The following is a 25,662-nucleotide window of genomic DNA, read 5'->3' as shown; positions in this document are numbered from 1 at the left end:
ATGTGAAGTGACTTTCAACCGGGATAGCAAAAAATATTTTTAAACCAAATCACCTGCCCTGCCTTTCAGCGACCACACATATGAAGCCTGACTGTAAAATGCAAACTCAGATTCAGGACTGACAAAGATATTCTGCTGCTGTGTAAACATGACCTTGTGAGTCCACAAGTCTCTGATATTCTGGTCCCTAGATACGGTTCAGTCCTTGGATCTAAATCTGTGGGATTTGTCCCCTTTTTTATGTAAAACCATTAGTTCTATCATCACACATCTCCTCAACAAACTGCCTGATTTGATTCAGTTATGTGCTAAAGTTTACTTCGAGATTTGTTTAGGGGTTTGTTCAAGTCCCTGTGAAAGCAGTAGTAGAAACACAGCAATATTCTGATCCATCATCAGTGTTAAAATCTACTGTACAGCATGTTCACAGCAGAGCAGGTGGGTGTTTGTTGTTTGCCCACTGTGTTTTTATGCATGATGAGTTTCCGTATGTGTTGTCTGGAAATGCTTTTTTCAGAATTTCCTTTTTTATGTGTGTGTATGACTATGTTTAGCAAACCCTTTGAAGAAGATGAGGACCTCTAAAAATAATACCAACCTGCACAGTCCCAGGGTCAATGCCATAACAACCACAGTCACTCCAAGAGGAATAAACCCTTTTTGACATGATATATGAAAGTCAGTATTTATATCAATCACTTTTGTCAATGGCTTTTAGACTTTTATTCACCAGCCTAAACATTCTACGAAGCTTGGTCAGGTGCCACTAGAATCTATAAATGTAAACAGTTTCGTTTTTTGGAGTAATTGGAGGCTGGAGTAAGGATGTCCAGTTGAGCAGTTCTGTATAACGAGTGGAAAATGACCGCACAGATGCTCCATCACGGTGATGATCCAGGGGTCTGTGCTCTAAAAAAAAATAATGTTTTATGATCCACAGAAGAAAGAAACATATCTTGGAACAACTTGAGAGTGAGTAATGATCACAGAATTAAATTTACCGAGTTAAACGATCCCTTTAAATATGGTGTTATGTTAGCAGTAGAAAGGAATGGTTCTATCAAAAACAACAATTCTGTCATTATTTACTCTTCATGTCATAAAAGTTAAGAGTTATATTCAATTTCACTTCATCTCTTACATTTTCTTTTTCATAATTTTTTTTTCTAATTTCGTTGACATTTTGACAGTCCAAGCATCCAGGTGGAAATCTGGCTCTGGTAAGGCTGTGTGAAATGTGTTGATTAAAGTACACTGATGATTTACATAATAATCCATTAAGTGAAATTATATTCAACTGTATAATTTCTTGATAATCACAAAAACGTACTGATTTTGTACTATGTTATTCGGTTTTAGATGAGATGTTACTACTATGGTATTTTATTCCAGCATTGCTGTATGAATGTGGTAACCATTCAATGCCATTGTTTTCAGAGTAAGAAAACAAATATGGCACTACAGTGGCACTTTTTCTGTTCAGAAATTCATTTGACCAATTTTCAGAGAGCAGTTATAGGTCAATTAAATATATTAGGTTAAATTATATTAACTATAATTGTTGACTTTTTTCAGGCATGGGGAATCACAATTTAAAAATTCCCATGTTAATGGAAACCCTGTCCCGATAAACATCATTCAATGCTGTAGTCTGGCTTTTCTAAGAAATTAAGTCTAAAACTCTGTTGCTATGTAACTGTGAATATATGTAGCCTTGGCAACTAAAAAGACTTTATGTCTTTCTAGAGAGTAATAGTTATTATTCATGATGAATAAGATGCTGTTCAAGGCTGTCCAGCACACGGCGCTGTGTCTGCCGCTTTAAAATGCTTCTATGATCTTAACTGACTCAATAGAAGTTGAGAGACTCAGGTGCGCCACGGCTTTTATTTTAAAAATCATATAAAGTCAAAATGAAGCTTGATTGGATGTCAGGTCTCCTGATTTTTCAAATTAGTCTTTGATATTTGCTCACCGTGTTATTTGGATGTCATACTTTTAGATCAGAAAGGTTTTATCTGTCTATACTTGATGTGGACATTTTGAACGGTGACTGAATAACGGAATTTTTTTCAAATCGTAAAGCGCGCTAAGCCTGACGCTCTGGCTCGTGTGGAAGATACAGTGGCAGTGACGTTTCCGTCCTCGCGCCAGAATGAAAATATGAGCGGCGCGTGCTACACCAACCACACATTTGAATACGACGAAGGGAGCACGCGCACCGCACGCCTGAGGTAAAGTGCGCGCACAGAGCTCCTCAGAACCAAGTTTGAATTTAGTAGACACTTCAATTTTCACTTTCTTTCTTTCTTTATTTTGTTTAAATTTTAAACTACATACCAAATTCCCTGTGAAAACCCGTTAGAGTAACAATACCTGTTGTACATTTTTATATCGGTCGTTGATAATGCAGTTTTTTTAAATATATTTATTTTATTACACCCTCAAAACGTCACAGGCTTTTCTTTAGAATATTTTTTTTCTGTGTCTTTTCTCTTAGTGTTAGTCCAAGACTTGGGGGCAGAGGGGTGGTCTTAAATGTGCAGGACCTCGAGATGACTGCTGGAGCATCTGTGGTTCCATCCCTTCAAGCCTACTTCCGGTTCCGAGACCTGTTGCTAGAAAACCAGACATTTCATGATGACAGGTACCACCTATATACATTGTTAGTAATCTCCCCAGCACTGTTTATTACCCAGTTTTACCATTATTTCATTTGCAACGTCATGCCTGACTCAGTTAATGAAGGCCATCAGTCAGAATTACATCCAAAAGACCAGAAGATACAATCAAAAAATGTTTGTTTAACAGTAACCTGACATACAGTAAGTACAATGGACGAAATAATAGAAGAATGGTACGTAAGTCAACTGGTAAGTTTTTACCAACATCACAAAAAATAAATAAATGAGAAGGCATCTAGATAGACACAATATGTCTGAACGTTAATACCTCCCCACTATTTAGTATGCGACAAACAGTAATGGAGGAGAGTAGTATGTCCATATTCATGTCGAAAAACAGTAGACGAAAAGTACCCAGATGTCCTACTAAGTGCGCATTCGATGGACACTTACAATGAGGCCACTGGAGAGTACTTGTGAATGGCTGTCATCAACATTGCGGATGTGGTACATCCAAATTTGATTCATATTAGCCATATTCATACTATATAAAATGGTTCCAAAAAAAAAAAAATCAAATGTAGCACCTGCTCAGACAGTATATGATTTCAGACACACCAAGAGTGTTTGTATTGCATGTAAAGCAATAGCATGCAATGTTCTAGGATCATGGTGGAGAGTTTTGCGTCAGCATACACCACAGAAAATATAAAAACCTTCTCATGTTTGCATGTTTTTCAACTGCTGAACAAGAGAACGTCAAAGTATTTCCTTGGCTATTTGATTCTGGCAAACCTTGAATGATAAGAAAAAGTATTATCGTGCATGTGTGTGTGTGTGTGTGTGTGTGTGTGTGTGTGTGTGTGTGGGCACACGGCCACATCTCTCCAGATCGACTGAAATAGCCTCTTGTGCAGGTTATTATCTGTAATTTCCTGAGAACAGGAGGGAGAGAGAGGGTGGGCACTGCAGAAAGGTGGACAGCATGAATAAGCCAAAGAATTGCTCATTTGACTGACATTTAAATTGTCTTTTGGTTTGATTGCTCCTTCATTCAAAGTTCTATTTGTAAACAGGTTGTGGTAACTCTACATACACTTGTGTGACATATATGTTTAATAAGCTTTATGCATTAACAGAATGCAGATAACGGTAGGTTTGCCGCTGCTGTTGTGCATTTAAAAAAACATCCAACTTCTGCATGTATTCAACAAAGAGATGCTAGTGAAACTAATAAACAATTAAAGTGCATTGCAATTCTAATGCAGAGACATACACGACAGAGAAAGACCAGGCAGAACTCTGGCAGTGAAGCACATGCTTGTGCGTCTGCAATCAAGACCGTGTGGGTGGGTTATTTTGATCCGTGCCGCTATAGATTATGTACTTCCATAACAATCCTCTCAGCTCAGATCGCCGCACATCCTCGTCTAGAAAGCCCCTGGGATTTCTCTGTTATGGAAGAGAAGAATGCAGTGCCATCCTGGGTTAACCCGGCTCTGGTAAACTGGAGGCTGGACTCTTTTGGTAGCGATGCCGGGCAGAGGTAGGTTACGACGTCTCTAAGAGTCACTGCAGTCTGTTCGTGTTTGAATAAGTGGAAACATTCACTGAGCATATGTGCTGTTTTCCTGAATCTGAAACACTGTAGTGGATTCCAGGTGCTGATGAGTGCTGCACTTTTCAGTTGTCAAAGTTTTTTTGTATTCTTCCTAAGGTTAATTATATGTCATGGTTTCCAAAGACAATCACCCATGTATTTTCTTGCAGAAACATTTGATTATTTTTTTTTTACATGACATTGGCCAGGGGTCGTAATGTTGATGGCTTCGTCTCACTTTATGACGGCAAATAAAACCACCGCTCCTGTGGTCTCCATGGGAACTGTAAGACACATCGCATCTCCAGTGAAGGACTGGGACTTTAATGTAGAGAATTGCTCTTAGTGCTAAACTATGTAAACAGATTTAAACATGGTGCTGGAAAGAATAAAAAGAGTCTTTATGCATCAAAACATCACTGATCGGTTTTACACCAATATGCACAGGAAAACTAACACATATCGCACATATAGTGACGACGGCATTTCTATTGACATTATATGACATGATTTATGCCTCATAATCACTTACATTACTAAGTGTTTGATGCATAATGTGTCTGCTTTTTAATAGCATCAAGATTTCAGTTTAAAATGTGTGCATATTTAATCATTTTAATGATTTAGCGTTTACTGATTAATTTAAAATAGTACTAGTATTTTGCATGCATGATAATAATTGTGAAATTCAGTTTAGCATGTCACACCACAGGACTTGTCAACTTTCTATAAGTATTTTAACTAACCACGTGCACAAATACACACTTTCACCCACATTGACTGTATAAGGCAGCACTTATTATTTTATGTTTTTTTTATCTGGTAAGAAAACGCATGTGTCTTTGCCACAGCAGATCATGTGATTGGATAACTGGATGACCAGCAGACCAATCTCATTGCTCACCATCTAAAATATTATTTTGGTCATTCTAAAATTAGTTAGCCTAAGTCTGTCATCTAAAAGATTTGGTATAATTTTCTCGCACTAATGCATTCTCAAACATCAGGCATTCACCTCTGAACAGAAGATAACATCGTTTGTCATTTGTTTCGTCAGAAGCGTTTATCGCAGCATTCATCTGCATGCTCTGAGGCACAAGTAATTATTATGTAGGCTTCCCCAGTGAAACAATTCTTTATTATTTTATTACTGATACTTTGTTATTTTGAACACATGGGATGGAGATGGTGCTGTATTTGCAAATGTTTTAATGCAATATTCCAGTTTATTCAAGTTTAATTCACAACATAGCTAATGTCATAATCATTCAGTTGTGAATTCAGACAGTGATTTGTTGACTGCTCATTGTTTGAGGATATTGGACACATGCTTTTTTTTCTTGCAGGGTCCATGTGGAGTTTTATGTGGATGAGAACACGTTTAAAGAGAGACTCAAACTTTTCTTCATCAAAAACCAAAGATCCAGTAAGTTAGCCTGGACTTTAGACATTTAATTGTAAGTTTTAACCTGTTATCTGTATTTCGATTTTATGCCCTGTTAATGCACTGACCTTTCACCTCCAGGTTTAAGGATCCGAATATTTAACTTCTGTCTGAAGCTTTTGACGTGTGTTCTTTACATCATACGAGTCATGACAGATAATCCAGCTCAGCTCCACCACGCATGGTAAGAACTGTTGTCTTAAAGGGACAGTTCACCCAAAAACAACTACAAAAAATTCATCCAAAATCTAGGTGACATTTTTCTTCATTAGAACAGTAAATACGATCTGAAATGGTGGTCCTTGGTGAAATAAAATTAATTCAATTTTGATAAAGATTTTTAGCTTCAAGTGAGTGGCACTGAATTGGGCTCTATTTTTGTCCCAAATTATGCTCATTAATTAAAAAACTATATTTTAAGAAGTTATGTATATAATAACCATTCTACAGGATGTTTCTAATATAATAATGTGTTACATCATTGATTGTATACCCGATGAAGATAATAGGACCAAACTTTGTTAATAAAATATATATGTGCAAGTATCGATATTGTGTGGGACTGCTGAGTTTTTTGTCCTTAGTAATACATAAAATGCAAGTCAATGGCAACTTAAGAGGAAAATACAGACAAGGCAAAATGAATGCCCATGGCTCCTAGTGATATACTGAGGTCTTATGAAGTGAAATGATCAGTCTGTGCAAGAAATTAATCAACATACAATTTACAACATATTACCTTCTTTTTTTGTCTTGCATATACTTTTTTGATTCTCAAGTGAGAGCAGCCATTGATTTTACATCTTATAAATCACCAAGGACCACAGTTTTAGTTAAAACTCTTCAACTAAAAAAAAAAAAAGTGTTTTACTAAAGACAAAATTCACCCACGATCTCGGATGGCCTGAGGCTGAGTAGTTTACAGAAAATTTTATTTTTTGGATGAACTATCCCTTTAATGTTTGTGAGTGTGAAATGGCATATAGAGCACGATTACCGTGACTCATTTGTGCTGGTATTAGAGAATATTTTTAATATTCAAAGAAAGTAAGTGAATCATTTCATATGCTGCAGTAAATTCCCCTATAGATTGATGTGTCACACCTCCTCTCTCTTCAGTATCAACTGCAGCAGCACCACGCAGACCAACCAGATCAACTGGTGAGACAAACATCAGCATCAAACTGCGCTTTATTCTCGGTTATGCAGATGTGATTCAGGGATGATTTCATACTTTTCATTTATTCGCTCCAATCTGCTTCTTTCTCCCAGGGAGCTGATATTCTGGGTAGACAGAAAAATACCAGTTTGGGGCATTCAGGTGGGTCCAAAGAAAAACAAACCCTTTACACTTTACAATAAGGTTTCATTTTATAATATTAGTTTATCATGTTGGTTAATATTAACAATACTTATGCGGCATGTATTAATCTTAGTTTATGTTAAATCCAACATTTACTAATACATTATTTAAAATCAAAAGTTGTCCGATTAGATTAGTTGATGCTCTGTAAACTAACATGAACATTTTTATTAACTAACATTAACTAAGTTTAATAAATGCTGTAAATATATATAAAGTGCATTGTTAGTTTATTTTATTTAATGCATAACTAATGTTAACAAATGAGGCCTTATTGTAAAGCATTACCATTTATATTTAAATGCAATCATTTAGCCTTTAAAACTCAAAAAAATATCTAGTGAACCCATGAATGAGTGTCTAATTGTTTTTAACTGATCTCAGCTCAGTTTTATAGTATAGGTTCATTTGAATGAAGTTAAATAATTTTTATATTTATGCAAGTATAATACAACAAGGAGTACTGTCTAATAACACCCAAAACAAAACCTACAAATTAATAAAACACACATTTTATAGAACCTTCATATATAATGCTATTAAATTATTTGTAGAATACATTTAATAGGTTACATTTTCATGACAACATTTGCTGTTGGTTTGTTAAAGGTGTCATTAAACAAGTTTTTTGTTGCATTTTCACCATTTTGACCAGTAGGTGGCGCCCGCCTGTAGTGTTTCACATTATAAAGCATTTGCTCTACTTATTTTGCACATTTTTTTTCCTCAGGTGATTGTAGCATCCATCAGTTTCATGGAAGCCATGCTGCTAATGTACCTCAGCTACAAGGTGAGTTTGTGCATGTGTGAACGTTTTTCAGTTTGTTCTGAATCTGAGACTAGAAGCTACCACAACTTCTGGTTGCTGATGTTCCAGACAGATTGTTTCTGAGTGCATGTGTTTTTTCAGGGTAATATATGGGAGCAGATATTTCAGGTGTCTTTCCTGTTGGAGATGCTAAATACTGTTCCTTTCATCATAACGGTAAGAAGCATCTTCAGAGCGAAATCCCAAACTACATCTGATAATACGGTCTGACCCCTTTGACCCTTTCTTCCTCTGTGTCAGATCTTCTGGCCTCCTCTCAGAAACCTGTTTATCCCTGTGTTTCTCAACTGCTGGCTGGCCAAGTGTGCTCTGGAGAGCATGATAGTGAGTTTTAACCATTCCCAATGAACCTACACCAGCGTCTATGCAGTGCTGTACAGAAACTAATAGATAATATGTGTGTGTTACAGAATGATCTGCACCGGGCCATTCAGAGAACACACTCGGCCATGTTCAACCAGGTCCTCATTCTGATCTGCACTCTCTTATGTCTCGTTTTCACCGGGTAAGAATCATTTTTATCTGGTTTAGGGTTTGGCGATATATCCAAAAAATTATATCATGATATTCTTTACATTTCTGGTCAATAAATGTGCACGTTTGAATTTAAAACATGGTTATTAAACATGTTTAAATCTCATTTACTTCATGTTTAAAATCCAAACAAGAAATAATGCTGCTTTAGTTTTAGAAAACAAAATATTTGCAATTGTTTCCATTCACCAATTCATGTTACTGGAGACTTTTTGATCAAAGGAGATGTATTTTTTTTTTTTTAATTGCTTTGTTTTTATATACTGTTTTTTTCAGCACATACCTTTTTTATTTTGTTATTATTGTATTTTTAATGTAATTGTATTTTTGGATTAAAAAATTCATAGAAATTCAGTTTTATATTTATTGTCTCAGCACAAATCATTTTATAGTATTTCTTTTTTTATAAATTTATTTTATTTGTTTGATTACACTGAACTGAATGTGTTATTTTTATTAACAATTGTGCTTTTATTTATTGCAAATAGTTTTTAATTTAATTTTGTTTATATGAAATTAAATATTAAAATATATCTTTCAGCTAATTATTTTATTGTCGAGAGAATTGTTTATTAAAAAATATAGATTTAATTGTATTTTTCTTATTAATATTGAAAAAATTTTTTTATTAAAAGTAAAAAAGGAAATATTTACGGTTTCTCTCATCACATCTCTTTTTTTTTTTTTTTTATTGAATACTACACCTTTTATTTTTTTGAGATATATTTTATTTACAAAATTGGCTTATTATCACATCTGCTTCTTCTTCTTCACCCACACTAAAGTCTTTCTGTCTCTTTCAGCACTTGTGGTATCCAGCATTTAGAGCGTGCTGGGAAGAAGAGTCTGTCTCTCTTTAACGCTTTGTATTTTTGCATCGTGACCTTCTCTACGGTGGGCTTCGGTGATGTGACTCCACAGATCTGGCCATCTCAGCTGCTGGTGGTGGTGATGATCTGCGTGGCGCTGGTGGTGCTGCCTCTACAGGTCAGAGGAATCAAGCACTTTTTTACATTTATCAGAACAATGGTAATTAAACACTATTTGAATCCACTCACCCTCATTTTTCGAATCCAAACAAGAAATAAAAACTTCTGTAGTTTCAGAATAAAAAATATTTGCAACCCTGTTACAAGAGACTATTTCAAGATAAAAAGTTTTTATTGTTTTTAAATTGTATTTTCTTTGTATTTCTTTTTTAATTCAAATACAGCAAATGATCTAAGTATTTTTGAAGATTATTTTTGTATTTTTTGTTATTTTTATTATTAAAAAAGATTACCTTTTTATTAGGGATGCACGATATTGGATTTTGGCCGATATTCGATATGCCGATATTTTCAAAATAATTTTGGCCGATGCCGATACCGATATCGATATATATACAAATATATACTGATATATTTAAACTTTAATTTTACTGAAGAGAAATCCATGTATCTCTTCTGTACTGATTCTACCATAAATTTATTATTTTACAAATGTAGACAGACATTCACATCTGAAAAACAGGTCAATTATTTCACTTGGAGAATATCGGTTTGGCTCATCGGCAGAAATATTCATATCGGCCGATACCGATAATGGTCATTTTAAGCTTTTATCGGCCGATACCGATATTGTGCCGATATTATCGTGCATCCCTACTTTTTATTAAAAGTTAAATTGTACTTTTTAATTGTATTTGTTTGATTTAATTGTATTTTTTACTGATAATTGAATTTTTGTAAACATTTCTTTCTTTTTTTTTTTTTTACTTTTTTTATGTTCTCTCTGTCAACTAAAATACTGACTTGACTATTAAAACAGCCAGTGGTCTTTGAAAGAGTATTTTTTCACGTTTTAAAAACAAAACAAGTAAAGCTACTGTAGTTTCATAAAAACAAGTATTTGCAAAAACCAATCCATTCACCAATTTTATGTTACTGGCGATTTTTCAAGTCAGCATTGCTATTTTATTGTTAAGATAATTTTTTAAATTGTATTTGTTTAGTTTAATTAAATTTGTATTAAAAATTAAATGTATTTTACATTAAAAAATATTTTTTTAATTCTCTTTTTAGCACATTCCATGTTATCATCCATATAATTTTTCTTATTTATTTATTGTATTTGTCTTCTTTTTTTTAATTAATTTAATGAATTAAAAAACTTTTTTATTTACTGTCTTCATTTATTTTTTACTGTCTGTCTACTCAAATGCTAATTTGGCTATGCAATGATCTTTCGAAGTATTTTTTGGTTTTACCGTGTGTCTCTTTATCCTCTGGCTGTAGTTTGAGGAGTTGATCTATCTGTGGATGGAAAGGCAGAAATCCGGAGGAAACTACAGTAGACATCGAGCACAGACAGAGAGACATGTGGTCTTATGTGTCAGTACTCTCAAAATCGACCTGCTCATGGACTTTCTCAACGAATTCTACGCTCACCCTCACACACAGGTGTGTATTCTGTCCTTCTATGTGCATTTAATCTGTTCAGAATGTCTTTTTTTCATCCAATTTGTTTGATGTTTACTGTGTCTCGTTCTAGTTTGACTCCGTGTTGTGTTTGTGCATGTTTAGGATTATTACGTGGTCATCTTGTGTCCATGTGAGATGGACGTCCAGGTGAGGAGGATATTGCAGATCCCACTGTGGTCACAGAGGGTCATCTACCTTCAAGGATCTGCCCTCAAAAACCAGGATTTACTCAGAGCCAAGTGAGTGACAGCCTCACTGACCAATCACAGCACAGCATGCCTATACATGGATTTACATACAGTCTTATTGGTTTTTCATAGGATTGCAACAACTAATGGATAAAATGTGCTCTACTTGTATTCCAAGCCTGTCCCCAAAGAATTGATCTCACGTTTTTTCAGTTTTCTGATTGTTTGAATGACAGCTTTTTGGCTTCTGTGATTGGTCGCTTTTGTTCTGCAGGATGGATGACGCAGAAGCATGTTTCATTCTTAGCAGCAGGAATGAAGCTGATCGCATGGCAGCAGTGAGTGTTCACGTAAATCACTAACCTTTTATTTATCATTCATATGTAGTAGTAAAGTTAAACATATCAATATTTTTTAAATAAAAAGATGTCATACAGATTACTGTACAGTCAGATATTATCATTTGTTTTTTGCGTTCAATCCAGTCGGTTTATTAAATTTATATACAAAGGTAATAAACCAATACGGACTGGTATTGATTTATTGACAGGATCACCAGACTATTCTGAGGGCTTGGGCTGTGAAAGACTTCGCTCCGAACTGCCCTCTTTACGTCCAGATTCTCAAACCCGAAAACAAATTCCATGTTAAGTTCGCAGGTACTAATTTGCCTTATTTCCACATAATTTTCTGCATTATGTATTTGTTTTCTTCTTGCTATCATTCTCTGTATCATTTGAAGCCCTTGGATGACTTTGTAACCGTCAGCCATCTTGGCTCTGAGCAGAATGCCTGTTTCTTCCTGTAGATCATGTAGTGTGTGAAGAAGAGTTCAAATACGCCATGTTGGCTCTGAACTGTCTGTGTCCAGCCACCTCTACACTGATCACTTTACTGGTCCACACATCTCGCGGACAGTGAGTCACGACTCCTTAAACACTCTTAAAAGTGTGTTATTTCTGCGCTACCGTGCTAAGAATATTGACTGTTTTCAGACAGGTTTCCCAAACACACCTTTAGCCGTCACCTTGTTTTTTCAGTACATCTTTTTATTGTCCCAATTGTTTTCATTTTATTTACTAAATAAATTGAGTTTTGTTTTAAGAACTTGTTTACTTAATTTTACAACTTTTCTGGTAATACCGTGTTTTTTAACACTATCTTGAAACTAAGGATAGTTAAAGAAATGTATACTTTTATTCAGCATTAAATTGATCAAAAGTGACAGTAAAGACACTTAAATTGTTAAAAAAAGTATTTAAATTTATAATGATTTCTGAAGGATCAGGTGACACTGAAGTCTGGAGTAATGATGCTGAAAATTAAGCTTTGCATCACAGGAATAAATTACATTTTATAATATATTCAAATAGAAAATGACTTATTTAAACAGCAAAAAATATTTCACAATATTGTCAGGGTTTGCAAGGGAGGGACTCAAGTGCAGACAGGATTCTCAACACAAAAGGGTTTATTTACAAAAAGGGAAAACAAAAACCCACGAGGGGGAAAACAGGACTAGGGCAGATACAACAAATACTAAATAGGACTGATTAAACAAGATAAACAAAGACTCAAAACAGGAGAACACTAACTACAAATAACACTCACGGTTATACAGGATACAATATCTCAAAGGGGAATACTCTTTCACAAGGCTGACAGGTAGGAACACATATGAGGAACACAATGAACCGACGCAAGACAGAGCACACTAGGAGATCTAAATAGGGGAACAATTAAGACACGACAGGTGGCACAGATAGGACAATCACGACAAGACTAGGATAACAAGGGGGGCGGGGCAAGGGAACGAGACAACACAAGCACATGGCCCAAAGGCAAGGCCATGTGCTTGTACACAAAACACGGGTCTGTCATGATCCTGCCTCAGGACTAGGAAAAATCAAGGACACGAGGGCAGAATCATGACAGAACCCCTCCCTTAAGGAGCGGCTTCCAGACGCTCCTCAAGGGAACATCAAACACGGGACAAGACTGACATGACCGACTGGGACACAGACACAAACCAACAAGACATGACAAATAACAACAAAGGCAAACATGAGTACACAACGGCAGGGTTAGGGTGACAAATCAAAAAAAACAAAAAGGGAAGGGGAGGGGGCGGGACCACAAAGTTCATGGGGGACAGACCAGGGCGGGTGGGTGGGGTAGGAATCTTAGGAGGACAGGACGAAGGCTGACGACGGGGGGTACGGGCAGGTCTGGGTGGTGAGGGGCGGGGAGGGGTCTCGGGACAACTGACAGGGGACATGACAGGAGCAGACAAGGGACGCGGGGCAACACTTACGGGACGCGGGGCAAGACTTACGGGACGCGGGGAGACGACAGCTGGACACGTGGACAACATCTACTGGACACGGGGCAACATCTACTGGACACGGGGGGACAACATCTACTGGACACGGGGGGACAACAGGACACGGGACACCTACGGGACACGGGGCCACATCAACAGGACACATGACTACATCAGCAGGACACGGGGCAACACTCACGGGACACGGGGAGACGACATCTACGGGACACGGGGAGACAACGGCAGGACACTCGGGATTTCTGAGGACAGGGTCTGGGGACAAGACAGGACTGACGGGGACTTCTAGGATCCAGACAAGACTAGACAAATAATCTGAAAAGGCTTTAGCAGCTAGGATAATTGGCATCTCCTTACGAGATGAGACAGACTGTACTAGAGTCTTTGCTGCAGAGTCGGCCGCGGCACTCTCCTCCGCTCTCACGACTGCAGACTTGCATACAGCTCTCTTCTTTGCCGGCTCGGGCACGCTCACCGCTGCTGGCTCGGGCACGCTCACCGCTGCTGGCTCGGGCACGCTCACCGCTGCTGGCTCGGGCACGCTCACCGCTGCTGGCACGGGCACGCCAGCTCTCTCCGCTGCTGGCACGGGCACGCCAGCGCTCACCGCTGCTGGATCGGGCACGCTCACCGCTGCAGGAGGCGACAGAGTCGCAGGACCGGGAGACCCCTTCTTCCTCTTCCTTCTAGGCCGCGGTGCAGAGGTCACCGCTGGGACAGACGGGTTGGGGAAGTTCGGTCTCGGGCAGGGCAGACTCGGACGCCGACGCCTCCGAGGCTGACTCCCACGACCATCGTCTCCCTCGCTTCATGGGGAGACTGCAGGCTGTGGAAGGCGCCTCAGGGCTCTGGGGGGGACTTGCCTGATCCCCCAGGGTTGCCACGGCCAGGACACGACCCTCTGGAATCGTTGGCAGGTGGATAGGTGGAGGGGACCTCTGTGGCTCCTCCTCTCGACCGCTTGCTCCGGAGCGACCTCCCCTGGTCCCCCGGAACACCACTAGGCGAGAGCCCTCAAAACATCCCGCTTGCTGGCTGATGACATCCAGCATTGCCTCCTGTCTGCTGAGTTCCCTTTTGGTCGGTTCATTCTGTCAGGGTTTGGTAAGGGAGGAACTCAAGTGCAGACGGAATTCTCAACACAAAAGGGTTTATTTACAAAAGGGAAAACAAAAACCCACGAGGGGGAAAACAGGACTAGGGCAGATACAACAAATACTAAATAGGACTGATTAAACAAGATAAACAAAGACTCAAAACAGGAGAACACTAACTACAAATAACACTCACGGTTATACAGGATACAATATCTCAAAGGGGTTACCAGGGTATAATCACAGGTGAGGAACAATCACAAATCACAAATGAACCGACGAAAGACAGAGCACACTAGGAGATCTAAATAGGGGAACAATTAAGACACGACAGGTGGCACAGATAGGACAATCACGACAAGACTAGGATAACAAGGAGGGCGGGGCAAGGGAACGAGACAACACAAGCACATGGCCCAAAGGCAAGGCCATGTGCTTGTACACAAAACACGGGTCTGTCATGATCCTGCCTCAGGACTAGGAAAAATCAAGGACACGAGGGCAGAATCATGACAAATATTACCAGTTTTACTGTATTTTTGATGAAATAAACGCAGTGTCGGTGAGCTTAAGAGTCTTCCTTTCAAAAACTAAAAAAAAATGTTACCAACCCTAAAATTTTGACCACTAGTCTCGAAATAATAAAGTTCTGTTACACCTGCCATTAGTATATCTTAACATATGTTTGATAAAAATCACCTGGCAAATGAAAATGTAATGAAAAAATAGTTGAGTAACATGTTAAATCCTGTTCAGAGAAGGCCAGCAGTCTCCAGAGCAGTGGCAGAGGATGTACGGCCGATGTTCGGGTAATGAGGTCTATCATATCCGTCTGGGTGACAGTATGTTCTTCAGAGACTACAACAGCAAAAGCTTCACCTACGCCGCCTTTCACGCTCACAAGAAGTAGGTTTATACGCGCTTTGAAACATATTAAATGTGTTTAGACTTGTGCTGTCAGGCTATTTTGATTTGTGTGTGTGTGTGTAGATATGGCGTGTGTCTGATTGGCGTGAAGAGAGAAGATAACAAAAGCATCTTGTTGAACCCTGGACCGCGCCACATCATGTCTGCCAGCGACACCTGTTACTACATCAACATCACGAAGGAGGAAAACTCCGCCTTCATCTGCAGACAGGAAGAAGATCTGGGAAAGGGGCGGGGCCACTGTGACATTTTAAACACCACGTCTGGCCTGCCGGTTCATAGCATCATCGCTAGCATGGGTGAGCGAGAATGGATAGGAGAGATACTAGAGGTCGTCAGAGGTCAGTTTATAACCGTTTAATTGTTTTTAGGAACGGTTGCTATGGATTTTCAGAACACCAGTCCCACTGAGAGTGGCGTTAAACTGGCTCCGCCCCCGGAGAACGAACGAGGAAGTCGCCGTCCAAGCATAGCGCCCGTTCTAGAGCTCGCTGACTCCGCCTCCTTACTGCCGTGTGATCTGCTCAGTGACCAATCAGAGGATGAGGCTGGACACTCAGATGAAGATGTAACAGCTAATGAGTGAGTTCATTCTTAGCTCCTAATTCAGATTCAAAGGGGTTTTTTGGTTAATCTCAACTTCATGAGCTAAGAAGGTGCATAAGGTTTTTTATTAATATGATTTATGAAACCGAAAGGGAAAAGGGTAATTTTATTGTGCTTTTGGACCCTGAGTTTTGGAAATTATTTAATGTTTTTAAAAAATCAAGAAATTAATACAGCCATAAATATTTATTTTTGAAATTTTACAGTGGTATTGTTTAAGAAAATACTAGATTTTATTTTACTGTAAAATATGATAGTAATATTTTTATTTTTGTTTAATATTTTTACATGTAATAATAATAATAATAATAATTTGATTATAAATTATTGATTATAAATAAATATGATTATTTTTACAATACTGTAAGAGTAATAATATTTATCTTATTTATTTTAATTTTTGTGGTTGTATTTAATTAATATTAATATATATTTATTTATATTAATATATTAATAATATTAATGTTAATAATAATAAATGTACAGTACTAATGTTACAGTATAATAAGAGTAATAATTATTTAATATTTAAAATTATTATTTATTTATTTATTTTATTATTTTATAGGCATATTAATAATTCATTTATTATACATATTGACATATAATTACAAAATGTTTGGCCTAATTGTGCAGCCCAACAAACATGAGATTTTGAATCGCTGTATGTTTTTTTTATAAGGCAAAATTGTGGCCCTGTATCCGAACATGTGCACATTCATCAAATTTTCTCCTTTTGTGTTCCACTGAAGAAGCACAATGAAGTAAATGTTGAAGTTTTACGCAAACTAACCTGTCAGAGTGCATTTTCATGTTAATTTCCTCAGATTTGTGAAAGGATACCCCCCAAACTCTCCATACATTGGGAGCTCCCCGACCCTTTGCCATCTCCTGCCCCAGAAAGCCCATTTCTGCTGTTTACGGCTTGATCAAGTGAGCACCAGCCTCCATGTGGTACAAATGTCATCCAAATGCTGTATTTGCGTAAGATGCATTGCCCTGGACCACAACTGCATATCATATATGTCTATATTTGCACCTCTAGAGCTGTGAGCATGTTTCCTTTGAAGATGCAAAAGCGTATGGCTTCAAAAACAAGCTGATCATTGTTTCTGCTGAGACGCCTGGAAATGGCCTTTACAACTTCATAGTGCCTTTAAGAGCTTATTACAGACCCAGAAGGGAGCTCAACCCTATAGTCCTGCTGTTAGACAACCTGTAAGCACACACACACACACACACACACACACATTCACTTCATGTGAGTTTCATTAGTACTAATAATGTATTTCTACTTCCTGCAGACCTGATGACCACTTCCTTGAGGCCATATCCTGCTTCCCAATGGTCTATTATATGGGTGGCACCATTGACAAGTACAGTTAGACCAAAAGAGTTCTCTTTGACTAGGGCTGCACGATTTGCAAAAAAAATTGATTCTTGGATAAAAAATATTGCAGATGCAAATTATTTTATATGAAGAAAAGAGATTTATTTGCGATTATCTGTATAATAATAATAATAAATAAAATCGAATGATGATAATTATTATTACCAATAAAATATTAAACAAAAATAATACATAAATATGTAAATTATAATAATAATTCATTGTGCATATGTTTATTCAATGAAATCTCGCACAATTTGGTAAAAAGAAATGTTATTTTTGTAATAAAATTGTGTTTTATATTTTAAAAAGGGCCGTACAATTTGGCAATTTTTTTATGATTGTGTAGCATTATATAATATATACACATACACGCACACACACTATATATATATATATATATTACATATAATATTTGAGAAATAAATAATATAACTAATTAATATAATATATGAAAATTATAAATAAAATTAAATATATAAATATTAAATATTAAATAAAATATTATACAAAAATATGTTATTATTGTTATGTTGTCATATGTTTAAAAAAGAATAATACAAAATTATATAATAAAAAATATTCTCTTTCACAGCCACAGCCTTTATGATTTCAGAATTGCAATCATATCATGATTTTTTTTTTTTTATTATTATTGTGCAGCTCTATTTTTGGCAGCCAATACAAATATATCCTTTTAGATGTGAATATATCTGATTTGTGTGATTGACAGTTTGGACAGCCTATTGCAGTGTGGTGTTCTGTATGCTGATAATCTAGTGGTGGTGGATAAAGAGAGCACTATGAGTGCAGAGGAGGACTATATGGCTGATGCCAAAACCATTGTCAACGTGCAGACCATGTTCAGGTGAGACTAGAACCAGTGACCTGCATCTGTGAGTAGAAATCGATATTAATTGTGTAATATGTAATTTCTGTATCACCAGGGAATGTATTAACTAATGAAATGTTTACTTCAACTAATGAAGTTGTTTTAGATAAATGCATCAATGTAAATATAAATCTATAAATATAGTCTAATTTTTTCTGTCTGAGTCTCTCCAGGTTGTTTCCAAGTCTCAGTATAATCACAGAACTGACTCACCCATCAAACATGAGATTCATGCAGTTCAGAGCCAAGGACTGTTACTCTCTCGCCCTGTCCAAACTAGAGAAGGTGAGAGATGGAGAGAGGAGAGCGCATTTATGTAGCACTTAATTATGGAATACAGTTGTTTTGCTGAAATATTGTAAAATGTGTGTGTTCGATCGACAGAAGGAACGTGACAAAGGCTCAAATCTCGCCTTCATGTTTCGTCTTCCGTTTGCTGCTGGTCGAGTCTTCAGCATCAGCATGTTGGACACACTCCTGTACCAGGTGTGTGTGTGTGTGTGTGTGTGCAAAGAGGAATTTGAACAGTCCCAAGTAAACTAAGTGTGCTCAGGAATTAAACATGACAGGTATAAAATAGAAACATTTTATACATTTAGTGACTTACATTGCATTCAAAGTTTACAATATCACTCAAAAGTCATTTTTTTTATATATTTTGAAAGGTCTCTTCTGCTTACTAAGGCTGCATTTACCTAATCAAAAATACAGTAAAAACAGAAATATTGTAAAATATTATGAAAATAAAATAAAATAACGATATCTGTGTGAATATTGTAAAATGCCATTTATTCCTGTGATGCACAGCTGTATTTTCAGCATCATTCCTCCAGTCTTCAGTGTCACGTGATCCTTCAGAAATCACTCTAATATACTGATTTGCTGCGTAATAAACATTCCTTAATATTAACAGTGTGCTGCTTCATATTTTTGTGGATAACATGTTTCAGGATTCTTTGATGAATAGAAAATTCAAAAGAACAGCATTTATTTAAAAAAAAAAAAAATCTTTTGAAAGTTCTTTTTGTTTGTCCATCTAACATACCTGTATTTTTGACTGTGCAGAGAGATGCATTAGTAATATTGCTTTTGATCATTTTGCGCTTTGTTTTGTATGTGAGTGTTTTGTGAAGGACTACATGATCCCGATAGCCAGACTGCTGCTGGGATTGGACACCACACCGGGATCAGGATACCTGTGCGCTGTGAGCTGTGTGTTTAGAATGATGTGTGTTGTGTTGTGATCTGTCAGTGTTTGTTTCTGAACATGTTCCTGTGTGTGTAGATGCACGTGTGTGAGGCTGATCTCTGGATCCGCACGTACGGGAGACTCTTCCAGAAGTTCTGCTCGTCTAGTTCAGAGATTCCCATCGGAATCTACCGCACAGAATCACACGCATCACCTGAGGTATCTATCTATCTATCTATCTATCTATCTATCTATCTATCTATCTATCTATCTATCTATCTATCTATCTATCTATCTATCTATCTATCTATCTATCTATCTATCTATCTATCCGTATATCTGTCTGTCTATCTATCTATCTATCTATCTATCTATCTATCTATCTATCTATCTATCTATCTATCTATCTATCTATCTATCTGTCTATCTGTCTGTCTATATGTCTATCTATCTATCTATCTATCTATCTATCTATCTATCTATCTATCTGTCTATCTATCTATCTATCTATCTATCTATCTATCTATCTGTCTGTCTGTCTGTCTGTCTGTATTCTGTCTATCTATCTATCTATCTATCTATCTATCTATCTATCCGTATATCTGTCTGTCTATATGTCTATCTATCTATCTATCTATCTATCTATCTATCTATCTATCTATCTATCTATCTATCTATCTATCTATCTGTCTATCTGTCTGTCTATATGTCTATCTATCTATCTATCTATCTGTCTATCTATCTATCTATCTATCTATCTATCTATCTGTCTATCTATCTATCTATCTATCTATCTATCTGTCTGTCTGTCTGTCTATCTATCTATCTATCTGTCTGTCTGTCTGTCTGTATTCTGTCTATCTATCTATCTATCTATCTATCTATCTATCTATCTATCTATCTATCTATCTATCTATCTATCCGTATATCTGTCTATCTATCTATATATCTATCTATCTATCTATCTATCTATCTATCTATCTATCTATCTATCTATCTATCTATCTATCTATCTATCCGTATATCTATCTATCTGTCTGTCTGTCTGTCTTTCTGTATATCTATCTATCTATCTATCTATCTATCTATCTATCTATCTATCTATCTATCTGTCTGTCTGTCTGTCTGTCTGTCTGTCTATCACTCTTTCAGTCAATCAATACTTTTGTGGTTAGTCTCCAGTAACATAATATTATTTTCTTTTCCATGGTGACGCTATTAATATTTCCCATTGTATTTTGTGTTTCCAGTTTCAAGGTTCTGTCAGCATCGAGAGGTTAAACGACACCAGGGAGAAGGGGGAGGAGTCAAAGATCCTCACCAGGAGCTCGTACAGCAGTGACCAATCAGAGCACCCACTCCTGAGGAAGAAGAGCATGCACTGGACGAGGCGTCTCAGTAGGCGGAGCGTGAAGAGGTGTGACTCCTCCCTCAGCTCCATCCACCAGCGTCTGGGCGTGTTACGCCGCTCGGAAAGGGAGGAGCTTTCGGAACTGGTCAGGAACCGCATGCAGCACTTGGGCCTGCACACGGCTGGATATAGTAAACCACGCCCCTTACCTCATTAATAATATTAATATGTATGATAGGTTTATGCTTATGGAATAGCCATTTGGTTTGTGGAAGATGTGCCCCAATTAAGTTTGTTTTGATATGGTTAGTAACCCTTCGCTTTCACAAAATCAGCTCCTGTCCTACATTTCTCTCGTATCATGTTTCACTTGAAAATGTATATCAGATAATGGAATTAAAAAGGGTTGTGAACACTGTTTTATGTTGAATCCTGAATATGTGGTTACATTCTTGGACAGAAGAACCTTTGTTTAATCAGAAATTATACTTACAGATAATTTTGATCTGCAATATTTCTGTCTTCCTCTTTTTCATTCTGTCTTTCATCTCTTTTAGAGGATGTCACAAATCTAACAGCCAGTGATGTGATGAACCGAGTTAATCTGGGGTATTTGCAAGGTAAACACCCTCTACTTAAATAGTTTGCTCCTGGGGTGTATTTATTCTTTTCATTGTATTCTATCCACTTGTATTGACAGTAATATCGAAGATAAGACGGTAAATTATTGTGAGGAAATTCGTGGCATATTTAGATTTTAAAGAACTTAATTTTAGTCCATTATAATTCCCAGTCAATGTTTTTGAATTTAATGTCATGCTACATAACACAAGAAATTATAACACCTTATACTGTAGCCTAAAGTTTCTTATCTAGATGTTAAAGTGCTTCATCTTTCCTGTGGAACATTAACCACGCCCATGTTGTTTGAGTGACAGGTGTGTCCACCAATCTCTGTTGCAGATGAGTTGAATGACCAGCAGAACTCCATCTCATATGTGCTGATAAACCCCGCCCCCGACACGCTGCTGCAGCTCAATGATGTGGTGTATGCATCACATCCCTCCTGACTGATACACATATACACATTTATTTCTTTCACTAGTGTTATTCTTTAACTAATTGTAGGCGCTATTTAGAAATATTCAGACACTTTTTGGGGGGCTACTTCATTGCTTTTGGTATCTAGAACTATATTAAAGTAATTTTCTGTGATTAAAATAAAATATTAAAACAATTCCCAGGGTTATTGTTGTAAACTAAAAGTAAAAGAAAAATTTAAACACTGAAGCTAAAAAAAAAAAAAAACTTTATTTAAAAAAAAAATTATTAAAAAGACTTATTTCAGTCAGTTGCCAAGCCATTTCTCATTTTTATTTAATTTAGTATTTTATTTTAATTCAGTTTAACTTAAAATTAAATTAAATGCAAAAACTGCTAAATATGAAAAAAACACAACAAAATTGATAAAATAAAAAAAATAAAAAATAAAATTAACTTAAAAATGTTAAAACCTAATAATAATAATAATACATTTATATATAATGTTATAATATAATATGTCATATTATCTCAAGTATACTAACATAACATAAATATTAAAACTTTAACAAAAAAGAAAAATTCTAATAAAAAAGTACTAAAATAATTACTACAACTACAACTGAAATACAAATAAATTAAATCTATATGGAAATATTAAAAGGCCCATAAAACTAATAAAATGTCAAAAGCATGTAACAAAAACTAAAATGGAAATGAAAACTGAAAAAATAAAAATAGAAAGTTGATTAAATATAGTATGTTATTATATACTACAATAGTATATAATTAATATTAAAATAACACTGTACTGTTAACATCCCTACTGCCATACTAGAGATTTTGGACATACCAAACTGCTGTTATTATTGATTTTATTTGTCTTTTGTAGATTTTAATCAATTTTAGGATATAGATTTTTAGATTTTATTTAATTGTCATTTTTAAAGACATTATTTAGTCATTTATCATGCAATTTTCTCAGGAAGACCACCCATAGAAAATCCCCAAAGTGTAGTTCATTACAGGTTTTACTGTATTTATAGGGATATCTGTTCATATTAATGTGTGTTTGCAGGTGTGTGTCAGGTTTAAGCTACTTTGTGGTGACATTTGTCCCTCATAAAGACAGCAAAACAAGATGCACAGACATGTACTCAGACATATTCATGCACACAAACATCTATGTCAAGATGAATCACATTGTCAGAGTAAAACCTCAAACATGAGTGCTTTATAAGTGCTCATTGTGTTCTGCAGGTTCCTGATCCGTCCGGATCCACTGGCTCATGTACCTGAAGCACCGCCTGGACAATCCCGCAACTGACACACCAGAACTCAACGAGATTTAACCGGTCAGAACTACATCAAAAAGCCATGGTAGAATTGGACTATAATGTTTCGCTTATATAAGCTTTTGCTCTTAGATTAATCAATTATATTATGGTCTGAACACTGCATATAATACAAATAGCTTTGTGAAATATTGTGCAGTGAAGTCAAAGTTCATGTTCCATCAGAGAAGAGGGTTATTTATCCATTGCAGTAACAAACACAGATTGTCCTGTTGCAGATCAGACACTAGAGGGCGATAATGTTAGCATAAAAACTGATTACAGTCATGCAATTAACTTTGTAATTTGGATTAACATGATTTTGTTGTTGTAATGCAGGCATGCATTTCTCGTTTTATTGTCATGTTTTTTTATCACCTTAACAGGGTTTTGCATTAAAGACGATCTTTATTATGTACAGCGGCCGCAAAAAGTATCTAAAAATATCTGAACGTCATTGCATTAGATAAAATATCAAACCATGTAGCATTTATTAAAGAAAGATACACAAGTTGAGTCTGAGACTTAAAGGAATAGTTCACCTAAAAATTTAAATTTGCTCAGGACATCAAAATAATATAGAGTTTAGTTTCTTCATCAGATTTGGGGACATGTAGCTTTGAATCAATGGATGGATGCTCTGCAGTGAATGGGTGCCGTCAGAAAGAGAGTCTGAAAAGCTGATAAAAACATCACAAGTAATCTACAGCACTCCAGTCCATCAGTTAATGTCCTGCGAAGCATGCTACATTGGTGAGCAAGTGATGTAATGCTACATATCTCCAAATCTGATGCAGAAACAATCTCATCTGCATCTTGGGGGCCTGAGGAGAGTATATTTTCAACATCCATTGGGTGAACTACTCCTTTAAGTGTCCAAGGGGGGAATCACTCCATTCTAGCCATTCTAGTCATTATTACTGCTGTGCATATTTGGTTAGTTTTCAGTTAGACTAAGTTGTCCACATACCAGTAATAATGAAATGTACAATGTGTTGATATTGTAATTATAATGTACAATGTATTTATGTATGTATAGACCGTAATTTGTGTTTTTGTGAATTTGTTGCCTTTTGAAATTAAAGTGTTAAATGCATATGTTGTTTTAGGTCATGTGTGTGTGTGTGTGTGTGAAAGAGAGAGAGAACATTTAATAGTGCTGTGAGGTGTGTCCATTTGGAAGTACAACTCATGATCATGTGAGAGTGGGAATAAGAACGAGTGCCAGCAGTGTGGGGTACACACACACACACACACTGCTGAGAGAGGCAGTTTCGGTCGGCAGGTCTGAGCAAGAGACCGAGACTGGGAGGCGTGTGAACGGCAAGGTGTGTGTGAGGAAAAAATTCATGGAAAAGTGTGTGTGCTCATTTCTTTTAAGAGTGATGAATTATTGGACTTAAGAGGGAACATTATCAATCTAATATTCTTTCTCTCCCTCTCTCTCTCTCTCTCTCTCTCTATCTCTATATGATATACGGGTGATTCTTCAGTTAGGGGAAACTTTCAGGCCCCAAGTGGGTAAATGTTTTTTTTTTATAAATTATTTTAGATTTAAAAAATGTATTATAATAGAACATTAGAACACATTGTGTCTATATGTGTGTGTGTGTGTGTGTGTGTGTGTGTGTTGTACATGCATCTTTTAGTATATTACATTTTTTTCGTTTTGGTTTTTAGTTTTTGTACAGTAGAGTTCTATAAATAAATGTAATTCAAATATAAGTTGAATTAAAGTTAATTTGTACAAAATTTAAATACATACATTAATATATGTTTATTAAATATCTCTCTTCGTGTCTGTTTTTACATTTAAATTAATTGTTTCCAAATGAAGCAAATCAAAGCATTAGATATAAACACTGTCTTTAAGAAAGTGTTTTTTATTTATACACAATCTTCCCCACGAATGCTGCAGAAAAAGATCTCCTTAAGCCACGGACAATTCAGTAAACCCTTAATTCCTTACTTAAACAACAAACAGTGATTAATATTGAAGCAGACACAAAACAGGTTGTCAGAGGAGTGTTTGGTGTCATGTTTCATTGTTCTTCTGTGAGAAGCTCTCAGATGCTAATCTCTTCATCCTGTGGAGGTGTTTTGTGATCGTGTCATTAGCAGGAGTGTGACACCTCAGGCCCAAACCTGCACCCCTTATGAGAGATCACCTGAGGCTGCGCTCTTTAGCATCACCGATCATGCCCACAAACACACCCATTGTGTTTATCTGTGCTGTTTCACACGGCCTGACATACTGTGTGCATGCAACACAGACGTGTGCACACATGCATGCAGGTGAATGCAAGCGCTTGTGAAAACACACATGCACGTGGCAAACAAATGGACCTGTATGAGAAGGATGCACACATGAACATGGACAGTGTAGGATTGCTGTGTGTGTGTTTGAGAGAGAGAGGGTGGGCAGACGTCACATCTGTCGCAGTGTCTCATGG

At 36.6% G+C, this 25,662-nt stretch overlaps 1 protein-coding gene across 1 annotated transcript; it reads left to right on the top strand.

Moving 5' to 3' along the window:
- Window positions 1-1,982: 1,982 nt before the first annotated feature.
- On the top strand, window positions 1,983-24,295 carry LOC127942253 (potassium channel subfamily T member 1-like). Its single transcript, XM_052537944.1, has 32 exons — window positions 1,983-2,234; window positions 2,501-2,647; window positions 3,781-4,170; window positions 5,571-5,650; window positions 5,750-5,852; window positions 6,788-6,829; window positions 6,941-6,989; window positions 7,762-7,821; window positions 7,942-8,016; window positions 8,101-8,184; window positions 8,271-8,365; window positions 9,198-9,381; window positions 10,671-10,835; window positions 10,959-11,095; window positions 11,319-11,382; window positions 11,595-11,703; window positions 11,853-11,961; window positions 15,236-15,385; window positions 15,470-15,705; window positions 15,778-15,988; window positions 16,840-16,945; window positions 17,058-17,230; window positions 17,317-17,388; window positions 18,136-18,270; window positions 18,468-18,579; window positions 18,679-18,780; window positions 19,416-19,499; window positions 19,580-19,702; window positions 20,734-21,025; window positions 21,392-21,454; window positions 21,798-21,882; window positions 23,136-24,295. The coding sequence occupies exons 1-32, from the start codon at window positions 2,164-2,166 to the stop codon at window positions 23,200-23,202; spliced, it is 3,975 nt and encodes a 1,324-aa protein (XP_052393904.1). The 5' UTR covers window positions 1,983-2,163; the 3' UTR covers window positions 23,203-24,295.
- Window positions 24,296-25,662: the final 1,367 nt, after the last annotated feature.

This window comes from Carassius gibelio, chromosome A21 (genome assembly GCF_023724105.1).
Source record: "Carassius gibelio isolate Cgi1373 ecotype wild population from Czech Republic chromosome A21, carGib1.2-hapl.c, whole genome shotgun sequence".
Classification (NCBI taxonomy): domain Eukaryota; kingdom Metazoa; phylum Chordata; class Actinopteri; order Cypriniformes; family Cyprinidae; genus Carassius; species Carassius gibelio.
The sequence above is the reverse complement of the archived record's forward strand: the minus strand, read 5'-3'. Positions and strand labels throughout refer to the sequence as shown.